Raw genomic sequence first — 12,907 nt, 5'->3', positions numbered from 1 at the left:
AGTTCCACATTGGCCTCCAATCCACTACCATCATGCCTAGAGGCAAGGGGGATTGAAAATTGATAGTCAGAACCTGCACTATTTTCTCCTTTGCTTCTTGTAAGAACCTAGATTGCATTTTGTCCAGACTTGATGATATTGCCACTTTTAAAGATCCTATGTTTCTTGATATCTTAATTTTCCTTATGCATACTTCATATTATTCCTCTTTAATGTTAATGTCAATATCATTCCCCTCTTCTGTGAAGACAAATACAAAGTATTCATTAAGTATTCATACACAGGCTATGGTTTTGATCTCTTTTAGCTCTTTGTTATCCTCTTTCCTTAGGTAGAGGTGAAGGAGGCTCACATGGAGCATAAGCATCCGCCTGAAACAGTTAAGCTACGTGACTGTTTTTTGTCCTGCACATTCTATGTAACGTGCAGCTGAATGAAACCCAAATCTGTATATCTCATCTTCCTTGTTTGAAATAGTGCAATTCTTTTTTTCTTAGAATTCTTGATGACAACCTTATATCAAAAATCTCACCACGGATATTTATTGGACTGAAATCTTTATGTATTTTGTAAGTACATTTTTCCACTCCTTCCAGTTAGTAAAAGTTTTAATAGTTTTCTCTATGAAGAATGTGGTTTTATTGAAGTTTGTGCTTAGAGCTTTTGGCATTCACTTTTCTAAAGAGGTATTAAGATGATTGTAACCAATGTGCTAATATCAGTTTTTTGGAATAAGGCTGATATATTTTGACATTTTGGTGTTGCATTTAATATGCATTTCAGATTGTATAAAATATTGAAGAAAGAAAGTGTTTTAATTCACTGCCACTTATGAGATATTTGAAGTTGGAACAAAAGACCACGTGACAAATTGTTGCCTGGTGAAGTTGCAGATAAAACTTGTTTGGCATCATTTGCCCAAAAAATCTACATTCATGTTATTAGTATCTGTAGGCTCTTTTGTATTGTTGATTAGTGAAGTAAATAATAAGGTAGGAGCTACTGCTTGAGAATTCTTTATTGAAAGCAGACAACATTCAATGATTAGTAGTGGCTAGTACAACAGCACTGTAATTCAGACGTCATCCCACAATGTACACATATTTCTTAAAGGTACATATATATTCAATATATATATTATACTGCTTTTCTTTTAAGAAAAGCTAACAAATCCATACCAGCAATAATGATCTACAAATATTAAGAAATGTATGTCAAGTGATAGAATAATTTAAATGTAAGTAAATAGGAGTCCACTAATGTTCTGGTCTTCTCAACAACAAACGCATCACTAAAATCTAACACCAAACTTATCATTTCTATAATTGATTACTCCTGATATAGATAATCCTGATGAACTACCTCTCCAATAGTCTTTATATATAACTAATTGCACATCTCATAATTATCATCTTGACCACACAAAATCCTAATACAATCCTAATATATTTTCCAACATCCGTAGTAGCCCCAAAATGATCATAGACCAGTGTAACCACTAATTGATTACTGCCTTACTACCTACTCAAGCAGCACCATCCCAAATTCAACACTAATATATTCATGTTCATTCATATTCCCTCTTGTATTGCTGTTTATTAAGACAAGCAATAAAGATAGAGCTACTCAACAAAAATCCTTTATTAAAGGTGGACAATGCTCAACCAGCAGTAGTGATTGGTACAACAGAATATCAAAAGTCATACCAGATGTTACATGTAGATTTAAAGTCACATACTCACTCAATATATTGCACATGAAAGCCTTGCATGAACATTGAACTTGGTCTTAACCAGAGGGTTGAAACCTCCTTCAGCATTAGTTGAAGGCTTCTAGCCTACATGAGTCACTATCAGAGTATCCATCTTCCAAGCTTACTTTGTTACAAGTATCCTCCTTCAGCTTACTATTGTTACTTATCACCCCACCCCTCACTGACCGTGTCCTTAGCACAATCACACCTAGTCACCTGCCTGATTTCTCCTCACCCCAAACTCATCTACCTGATTCATGTACACACCCATTATCAGACCAATTCCCATTCCCATCATTTGCCCTATCCTCCAGTGTAGTGCAGGAGGACATGGACCGAGAGGTGGGAGTGGGCATGGGATGATGAATTAAAGTGGCAGGCAATCAGAAGCTCAGTCACTCAGTCACAGACTAAGGACAGGCACTTCACAATCAACCAATCTGTGTTTGGTTTCTATAATGTAGAGAAAACCACATTGTGAACACCAAATGCAGTGCACTAGATTGGAAGAAGTGCAAGGTAATCACTGCCTTACCTGGAAAGATGCATGGATCCTTGGATGCTTGAAAGGGAAGAGGTGAAAAAACAGGCATTGCCCTCCCTATGGGGTGTTGTGAGAAAAGGTTCTTTGAGGTCTCAAAGGTAGAGGACTCTGGACAGTCTTTGGAATTTTAAAAATGATTTAATCACAAAGACAAAGACAAAAACGCGGGAACAGAATGAATGGGAACAGATGCACACTCACACGGGTGATCGCAAAATGTGGGGGAAATCGCAATGGTGAGGTGCGCGCGCGCGCGCGCACACACACACACACACACAGCGAACTGGTTACAAATGATCAGGGAAAAAACAATACGATGCAGACTCTGTGCAAGCATCAGCTCTACACTACCTGGAATCTACTCAGGACGCTCCTAAACCCCTGTGGAAGTGCACACTCTTAACAATGGTCCCTTCGGCGTGGTTTCAATTCCTGCAGCAATCAAAAGAGAGAGAACCACGTGCATGTGGCATTCTTTATAGTGCTGGAGAGCTGTGTGGAGCCCGCCCAGGTAATTCAAAAGGTCCAATAGGTCATGGCCAGGTACAAAAGGTGTGTACAGAGACCAATGGTCAAGTGTGTGCACTAATGGGTGGGTGGAGCCAGACCTTGATTGACAGCGGTGTCGCTTTCGACCAGTGCTCAATGGTGTCACGTGACAGCCATGACCTTTCACACTAAATGGGGTCGGAAGAGTGGACCGGGGAGAGGAGCGGAAGAAGGGAGCAATCCCTTCAAAATACTGAAGGGGTCCGTCCCCACCTACTAGTCCTTGCCATATAGTATTTTCCCATGCAAGCACAAGCAATAAAGCGCAATTAACGTTGACGAGGTCTCTGTTTCATTCACTAAATCAGCAATGTGTTCCTCTGTCACATGACCTTCTGTATAAAACAAATAAGCATAAATCCCATGTATTTGTAACTGGGAAACTGAAGATTGCGGAGCTAGTATTAATAATGTTGCATGTGCATCACCTATTCAGCTCCCAAAACAAAGACAGGTCAGATCTGCATTTACAATCCCAGGTCTAGGGTATGTCACGAAGAACTAAGAATGGGGGATATTTAATCTGAAAATAAGTGACCCGTGGGCAAATGTTTAATTTGATAGTTCATCCTACTGCAAATATTTAACCTTTTCTTTGTAGATCTATGGTAAACAATTTATTGGAAAACCTACCAAAGAGAACAATATGCGCTGAAGTCCCAAAATTGTGCCTGATGTGAGTGAAAACTATTTTCTCATTGTTGATAAAATTAGTGAAACTTTTTTCTTTTGTATTTAACTTTGGATGTTATTATTCACTATCAATTTTAAAACTATTCATTATGGTCCAATTAATTTGTGTTCAAGTTAATTTTGATACCCAATTGTACTTTTAGGGATCTTGACAGAAATCGTATCAAGTCATTGGATGATTCAACTTTCCTGAAATGTGATAAACTGGCTGTGCTGTAAGTATATTTATGTAATCAAATCTATTTGTAATATGAAGGCATTAAAAAAGGTAAATCCCATTATTCATCCATATTGTATTCTGTTACTGCTCTCACACAGATGAGGAGATTCTGAGAGTTCTCTTACCTAGAATATCCCGGCAACCATTTTCACATTCTCCCCATGACTGCATGGTTTTGATGATGCTGCTGTGCAGATTGTGGATGCACTGGTCGTCATCTTCCAAAAATTAGCTGAAATGTGAAATTGTACACTATGGTGGAAAGAACAGAAAAACAGCATGTTATTTAATAGAGAGAGAATACTGAATGCTGCTCTGCTGTGGGATCTGGCTGACAGTACAAGAAGTTTATGCAAGTACAGCAAGTAATTGGGAGAGCAAATGAAATGTAGATCATCGTTGTCAGGAGATAGAATATAAAACTAGGGGAGTCTTGCTACAGGTTATGGGTGAGACAACACTTGAAGTCATGTCAAGAGTCTGGGTCTCCTTAAGCAGAAACTTACTTGCTTTCCTTTTTATTTTTCTTTTGTGATTTACCTTGGCTTTTGCATTGGTGGTGAGGATCTAGGGAAAATGGCAAGTTGAATTAATGTCTCTTGCCCTCCCTCGGCAAGCTGCACCACAGTTCAAGACGGCAATATTGATCAGGACTTCAGCTTCTGTTAGTTGCTTTATTATCCACTACCATGCTCAGTTGTATGGCTAGACCACTTTACTTTGATTTTTTGATTAAGTAATGACAAAGCTCTCTCTAGTTTGTTGTTTAGGTTTCTGGCATGCAAGTATTCCTTTGTAATAGCTCCACTGGGTTGATATAATGAGATTTTTCCAATCATTCCTTACATAAATGGACATTTTAGAATAAATACATCAATGAGGTTGAGGGGAAATGGCTTACTTTCTGATGTTGGCTCCTCACCACCTTACTCATGCTCATTCTGACCTCCAGCATTTCCTCTCGCTGACAAGTGAAGAGACAGAGATAAAACAAAGAAAGGAATTCCAAACTTGGGTGAGGATTGGTTCCTAAGGTGGGCAAAGGGATTGGACAATGTTAGGGCACAAACAACTTGAATGAATGAAAAAAAATGTTTGAAGATCTGTATTTCAGATCTGTAGGAAACTCTGCCATTTAATGACACACATACCAACATTATGTAATATATTTTTTTCTTCAACAGGTATATTCAGCGGAATGAAATTGCTACCATTTCCGAAAAGACATTTGCTACATTACACAGTTTGATAGATCTGTATGTCTATGTGCTTTCCACTACAATATATGCTAATTTATCTATATTTTATTATGTATAAGAACATAAGAAATAGGAGCAGGAGTAGGCCATCGGGCCTGTCAAGCCTGCTCCATCATTCAATAAAATCATGGCTGATCTGGCCATGGACTCAGATCCACCTATCTGCCTTTTCCCCATAACCCTTAATTCCCCTACTGTGCAAAAATCTATCTAACTACAGTATGTCTTAAATATATTTAATGAGGTAGCCTTTCATGTATGTATGGCAAGGTTTCTCACTTTTGATATACCACCTGAAGTGTCCTGATTAGTAAATGTAATGATTTATATTTATCAAATTGATTTAAAAAAACTACTTGTCGTTATTAATTAAGTCTCAGATAAAATAGAATAATCAGGAAGGTGTAAGCAGCCAATTAGAAAGATGGCACAGAAACATTACTAGGAAAATATTGCTAGAATAACTTCTTCTATTACTGTTGCAGTCAAGACCCAAGTATCACAGTTGTGCCAATGTTAAAAAAATCACAATTCTATCAAGTTCACCAGAAATATATAAGGGATTTGAAATTAAATAATGCAACATTTTTGTGTGCTGCTCTGTTGGTCTTTATTAAAACCCTGAATACAACACATAGGCGATACACACCTGGAAATTTGTTTATGTCCTCTGTGCATGGAGTTAACAGGGCCTGAGAAATGTCATCGAATGGTGTAAGCCTATAAATCTTTGCATGTATACAAGGCCAGTGAATGGCAGAGGTCAGTCGCATTGGAGGCTTACTTTAGCACTAATTAAAAGGGGAAACAACCATACCAGGTCAGTTATCAAGGAGTCCAAGGCATCCACTTTCTTCTATGTAAGTACTCCCTTATGTAGTTTGCTTACAGTTCGCTCCAACTCCTCCTTAATATCAACACCAACACCTTCCTCTCCTCCACAAAAAATCTGCTGATGCCCTTTGATCTCTAATCTTATCTATGAACAACAACCCGTCTATTCCGAATTCCACTTCTAATACGCACCACACTAAGGCACAGCACTATTGTGTAGCAACACTTTAATACACCTTTTAAGCACTAGAATTTATTGTTCAAGAATTGATCTGAATTGAAATCCAGTCTGGTTCATTAGCTCTTAATATCTACAGGAGAAATATCTGACAATTGGTTGTCACCTTTGTAACTGGAGGTTTTAGTGGTGCTACTGTGAGTACCATGTACTACACATGTGGTACTCATCCACTTTGTATCTTTTGGCCACAATTTTTAATCTATACACCTGATTCTTGAGCTACATGCTGATGGGAACAGCTTTCCACTATCCATATTATCTAGTTAAAATCTTGTATCCTTTCATTAAGTCAACTCAACCTTGTTCCTTGAAAACAACTTTCAACAATGTCAATGTTAATATTTTGTTTCTATGTGCAAATGTATTTTTAACTTTTATTTTACTGTGAGCTTGTCGTGCTTTGTTGAATAAGTAACCTAACCTACAAATTTCTGATCATTTATTTTGTATTTTTATCAGGGAATTGTCATCAAACAAGATTCAGGAACTCCCCAAACATCTATTCAAAAATACTAAATTACTGAAAAAATTGTAAGTAAAACCAATTAATATTTTTGTGATTGGTGCATTATTATTCACTTAAATTCTATCATAAAATTATCATACTAATTTCTTTTAGGAATATATCTGACAATCCAATCAATTTTGTTCATCTTGAACAGTTTGATAATCTCAAACACCTTCAATCTCTGTAAGTTAATGAGAAAATTTATAGTAATATTACCTATTGTTTTTGTAAAATAAAATGTTGTGCATCTCTAAGATACAGTTTTAATCTAATCAGTTACTTAGTTTTATATAATTTGACTTGCATTCATCACATACATAAAATATGTGAGATCAAAAAAGTGAGCAACTGCATTGTTTTACATTGTTTTAAAAGCATGAATACTAGGCATATATTTCATGAGACTTCAAAAAAATGTTTGGTATCTCATTGTTTAAGTTTTATTTAATAAGGTAATTCACCTTACCAAAAACTCGTATAACTGTGTTTGTATTTTGCTCAAGGATGTATTTTGAGAGATTTTTCTTTATTTTCTTTTAACAGTGGTATTGAAGGAATAGAAATTACAAACATAGAAAGCAGAATGTTCAAACCCATGACAAATTTGGAACATATGTAAGTATATAAATGACCTGGATGAAAATGTGCATGCGTGGGTTAGTAAGTTTGCAAATGATACAAAGATTGGTGGTGTTGTGATAGCATAGAAGACTGGCAAAGGATACAGCGGGATAAAGATCAGTTGCAGATATAGGCAGAGAAATGGCAGATGGAGTTCAACCCGGCCAAATGTGAAGTGCTGCACCTTGGGAGATCAAATGTAAAGAGACAGACCCTTAACAGTGTTGATGAGCAGAGGGATCTTAGGGTCCAAGTTCATAGCCCCCTGAAGGTGGCTACATAGGTAGATATGGCGGTACCGAAGGCATATGGCATGCTTGCCTTCATTAGTCGAGGTATTGAGTTCAAGAGTCAGTAAGTTATGCTGCAGTTTTATAAAACTTTAGTTTAGGTCGCATCTGGAGTATTGCATTCAGTTCTGGTCGCCCCATTATAGGAAGGATGTCAAGGCTTTGGAAAGGGTGCAGAAGAGGTTTACCAAGATGCTGCCTGGATTGGAGGGCATGTGCTATGAGGATAGGTTGGACAAACTTGAGTTGTTCTCTCTGGAGCAGCAGAGACTTAGGGGAGATCTAATAGATGTTTATAAGATCATAAGAGGCATAGATAGAGTAGACAGTCAGTATCTTTTCCCCAGGGTTGAAATATCTAATACCAGAGGGCAGGCATTTAAGGTGATGGGATTTCAAAGGAGGTGCGCGGGCCAAGTTTTTTACACAGAGAGTGATGGCTGCCTGGAATGCGCTGCCTGCGGTGGTGGTGGAGGCAAATACAATAGGGGTGTTCAAGAGGCTCTTAGATTGGCACATGAATGTGAGGGAAATGGTAGGATATGGACATTGTGTAGGCAGAAGGGATTAGTTCAGCTGAGCATTTTATTACTAATGTAATTGGTTTGTCACAACATTATGGGCTAATTGGATGAAATTGTTCTTGTGTCCATCAATACTTTCTACTTGGCTTACTTCAAAATGACAGAGACAAATTGGGAAATCTCCAAGGAAATCCCTCGCAAGAGTGATTTAGCCTATGACAATTTATTCCCTCAGTGCATTCTTCCTCAGCCTTCATTGGCTGCTTTACGATGCTAATTTCAATGGTACTCTTTATTTATTGAATCCTTGCCAGACAGTAAAGCAGAGGGCAAGGCAAACAAGGGCACGTGCCACCACTCACCCCCATACCCCCACCCCAACCCCAGCAACCCAGTAATCAATACACAAAGCTGTGCTTGTGATTGTATGGGCATGTGTTAGGTCATGCCTTTGCTCATCCACATTGGTACTGCAACTCTAGGGTCCTTTGAATGAAAAAGACAATTTGTCCAGATGATCTCAAAGACCAACTTTTGAAGGTTGAGCAGCAAGACTGAGTTTAGAACAGGACATCCATACTGTAACTTTTTGACAAGGTTTAGCACGGAGAGTTATATAGTTTGTGTTCAGATGACAACTATTCTGGACACAAAACTTTTCGAGGTGCTCACAAGCAGGCCCAATCTCAGTGAAGACTGGTGAAAAGTTTGGTTGCATCAACAAACCAACATTTTTCTCAATCTTTCTTGCCACAGTGCAGTACCTCAACTTCAATCAGCTCCTTCTGGAGTGGAGCTAATCTACAGAAAGAATAGGAAGCCATCTAACATATGTCTCCTCCACTCCAGATCCAGGAGCTGCAACATGTAGATGACAGTTGTATGTGTGCACATTCAGAGGCAGTTTCAAATTATCATTGACTTATTCACAGAAGCATATGGGAGTATGAGCCGTGCAACAAAAATAATCTACCAATTTGCCACTGTTGTAAGTCATATCCCATTGTGAATAATTTTCTATGTCTCAGGACCATCTCTCAATGAAGGCAGACATCAATGATGAAATTCAACATCCCCTTTGGTACTCCATTATAGCCTTTAGCCATTAGAGGGGGAAAAAAGTGTTTGAAGATCAGTGTTACATTCACTGGCACAAAGATCATGGTTCACTGAGCAACAGTAATCCCTGATCTCCCTTATAATTCTGAGACCACCTACTGGAGGCACATCAAAGCTCTAGAGAGATACCACCAATACTGCCTCCGCAAAATCCTCCAAATCTACTGGTAAGGTATGTGAGTTGACAACAGTATCTTTCACCAGGCCAATGGCCACTATAGAAGCCTGAATTACATTTAACCAGGCCCAAAGGGTAGGCCACATCATTCAGATGTCCAACATCAGATTCACAAAACAGACACTCTATTCCATATTCTGTTACAGTGAGAGAAAGGTGGGCGGGCAAAGGGAAAGATTCATTCTTAAGGCCTCTTTGATGAAGAGCAACATCCCCACCAACTCATGAAATTCCTGGCCTATGACCACTTAAACCCAAGAAGCAGCATATAGGATGGCATTGAAAACCTTGGGTATATTTGTTGGGAATGCAGACAAGCTCAGTGTAAATGGTGAAAGGAGTGCACCATCTCACAAATTACCCATCTTCCCATTCTGTCAAGCATCTCTTTCCCCACCTATGGCAGGGTCTATGGCTATATTTTTCCCTTTTTGAGGTTTATATCTACATCACTAATTAAAAGTAAATACAGAAAATGCTGAAAATACTCAGTAGGTCAGGCAGCATCTGTGGAAAGAGAAACAAAGTTAGCATTTCAGGTTGAAGACCCGTCATCAAATTTGGGAAGGAGAAGAAATAAGTTAGTATTAATTTGCGGGGAGGGTTAGGAAGGAATAGAAAAGACAAAAGGGATAACATCTGAAATGGTGAAGCCAGAGTTGCTCTTGGGATACAATAGGGTCTTTTAAGAGACTGTTGGAAAGGTACATGGAGCTGAGAAAAATAGAGGGCTATGGGTCAGCCTAGTAATTTCTGGGGTAGGGACATGTTCGGCACAGCTTTGTAGGCTGAAGGGCCTGAATTGTGCTGTAGTTTTTCTATGTTTCTATAAGCTGTGAAGAAGTAATTAAAATATTTTTGTTCTATTAGCAGGATTATTTGCTACCTCATTTGCATATTTTTAGCTGCCTGCACATTCCAAAAATGTGCTTGCATTTCTCAAAGTTCTACTAGTACATGAAGAACATTTTCAGTAAAATAGGTGTTTCTCAAGTATTGTTAGGTTGTGGGTTTCACGGCTACATTAAGAAACATTGCCAATGCCACTTGATAGATGATCTGTTCTGAGGTTTTAATGAATCATTATTACTTTTGCTTCATGATTGATTATTAAATTTAATTTCACTGTTGTTGAAAGAGCATCAACAGTTCCAAAATCATTAGATTTTGTTAGATCATAAACTGAATCCAAAAATTTGCCACATCATTTAAACAAGGAAAATAGATATACACCACTATGCTTGATTACCATCTTACATTCAAGAAGGAGTAAGAGAAATGAAATTCTGTACACTTATTCTTTTACTACCACTCTGACTCAATGTACAATTCCTTTTCTGATGACACTGGACATACTTCTCACTGTATTTTACCTGTACTCCTTATTTTCACAGATATTTTCAAAAGTTTCAGTACTGTGCATATTCTCCTCATGTACGGAGTTGTAAACCAAATACAGATGGCATATCTTCTTTTGAAGACCTACTAGCAAGCATCATCCTCAGAGTTTTTGTCTGGATCATAGCTTGTCTCACATGTTTTGGAAACCTTCTTGTCATTTTTATGAGGTCATTTATTCGAGCTGAAAATAAACTTCATACTATGTCCATAAAAATTTTATGCTGTAAGTATTACTTCTTGGTTTTAAGAGTCTTGTAAAAAATGTAGCAGGTAAAACTTTTATTCCTGCAGCTCTTTCACATTAGCCTGCCATCTATCATTGAGTAAGACAGGACCTGAAATTCTACACGGGAAGTGCAGTGGAAAATGCCAAAAAATTGATTTTGAAATATAAATATTAGCATTTAAGACACTCAGTAAAAAGGAGGAAGCAGAGATGGAGATGGGAATAGGGATTTTTTTGCATTAAAACTTCTTGCATCCTTCATCTTAGAGGCACCTGAAATAACTTCAGAAGCTCAAGTGCAAGGGTTGGACATTTGAAGGATGCAAGTTATCAGTGTCCACGCCAAGAAACAACCCTTTCAACAAGGAGTTAAGAAGCTTATTTCCCATGATATCATCATATGAATAATGTCTGAATTATCAATAATTTAACATGGGTGCATACCTGGTTAACAATGGTCAGATTGCGATAGAATATAATATTAAATTAAGAAATATGAGTTATTATCCAAAGATTTAAATTTGGATAAACATGACTTTGAATGGATGAGGGGAATCAACTACAGTAAGTTTGCAAAACTATTAAAGTACAAATGAACTGTGGGGGATATTTAAAATAATACTTTTGTAGAATGCAACACTGGTACCTGCTTATAATTAATATTGAAGGAAAAGGATAGTGAGAAATAAAATAAAAATACTAAAAGACCAAAGCAAATAAATTTGCAGCCCTCCTGTGGATTTGGAAAGATTATAAAGAACAAAATAGGGATATAAAAAAAAAGTGGCAACAATGATACACTTTGGAAGATTGAATTTGAAAGCAGAATACAAGGTTAATGGGAGGACTCTTAGCAGTGTGAAGGAACAGAGGGATCTTGGAGTCCACGTCCATAGATCCCTCAAGGTTGCTGCGCAGGTCGATAGGGTTGTTAAGAAGGCATATGGTGTATTGGTCTTCATTAGTCGGGGTATTGAGTTCAAGAGCTGTGAGATCATGTTGCAGCTCTATAGAACTCTGGTTAGACCACACTTGGAGTATTGTGTTCAGTTCTGGTTGCCTCATAATAGGAAGGATGTGGAAGCTTTAGAGAGGGTGCAGAGGAGAGTTACCAGGATGCTGCCTGGATTGGAGAGCATGTCTTATGAGGATAGGTTGAGTGCGCTAGCGCTTTTCTCTTTGGAAAGAAGGAGAATGAGAGGTGACTTGATATAGGTGTCCAAGATGATGAGAGGCATAGATCGTGTGGACGGTCAGAGACTTTTTCCTAGGGCGAAAATAGCTAACACGAGGGGGCATAATTTTAAGGTGACTGGAGGAAGGTATAAGGGGGATGCCATTTAAGAGACTCTTAGATAGCCACATGAATGATAGAAAAATAGAGGGCTATGTGGGAGGGAAGGGTTGGATAGATCTTAGAGCAGGATAAAATGTCGGCACAACATCATGGGCCAATGGGCCTGTACTGTGCTGTAATGTTCTAAGTTCTATATTCTAATGGGGGAAAAAGGGGGATACAAGCAAAAGCTTCTGAAGAATATCAAAAACAGCACTTAAGATTTTTCAAATATAATAAGAGTGGCTAAAATATATGTGAGTATTTTGAGAAAGAAGGAAATGATAATGTAATTGGAAATCAGAAAACAATGGACTTAATAGCTACTTTATATTCTCGGGTTAATTAATATGTTTTTTAATGTGTCAAGAAACTAATGAGTCTAAATTTAAGCAAATCTCCAGACCTCTTGGTCTATAACCCAATGTATTAAATAAGTCAGTGAAGAACTTTTGATGCCTCTGCCAAAATCTTTCAATTGATTAGAAAAAATCTCATGTCATTCTTTAAAAAGGCTAGAGGAGAGAAACAAGTAAATTTTGGGTTTATTAGCCTATTGTTCATTTCAGAGAAATTACTATAATCTGTTATTAGGGACAGAGTGATTGTGC

At 37.8% G+C, this 12,907-nt stretch overlaps 1 protein-coding gene across 1 annotated transcript in view; it reads left to right on the top strand.

The window, feature by feature from the left end:
• The window catches only part of LOC127576144 (relaxin receptor 2-like), a 68,865-nt gene that overhangs the window by 41,081 nt on the left and 14,877 nt on the right, over window positions 1-12,907 (top strand). The window contains exons 8-15 of the mRNA XM_052026531.1: window positions 498-569; window positions 3,448-3,522; window positions 3,683-3,754; window positions 4,944-5,015; window positions 6,553-6,624; window positions 6,713-6,784; window positions 7,145-7,216; window positions 10,728-10,957. Coding sequence (XP_051882491.1) covers window positions 498-569; window positions 3,448-3,522; window positions 3,683-3,754; window positions 4,944-5,015; window positions 6,553-6,624; window positions 6,713-6,784; window positions 7,145-7,216; window positions 10,728-10,957 — 737 coding nt within the window. The remainder of the gene's footprint in view (window positions 1-497; window positions 570-3,447; window positions 3,523-3,682; window positions 3,755-4,943; window positions 5,016-6,552; window positions 6,625-6,712; window positions 6,785-7,144; window positions 7,217-10,727; window positions 10,958-12,907) is intronic.

This window comes from Pristis pectinata, chromosome 11 (assembly GCF_009764475.1).
Source record: "Pristis pectinata isolate sPriPec2 chromosome 11, sPriPec2.1.pri, whole genome shotgun sequence".
In the NCBI taxonomy this organism is placed as follows: Eukaryota; Metazoa; Chordata; class Chondrichthyes; order Rhinopristiformes; family Pristidae; genus Pristis; species Pristis pectinata.
This window is presented reverse-complemented; position numbering and strand designations above follow the sequence as displayed.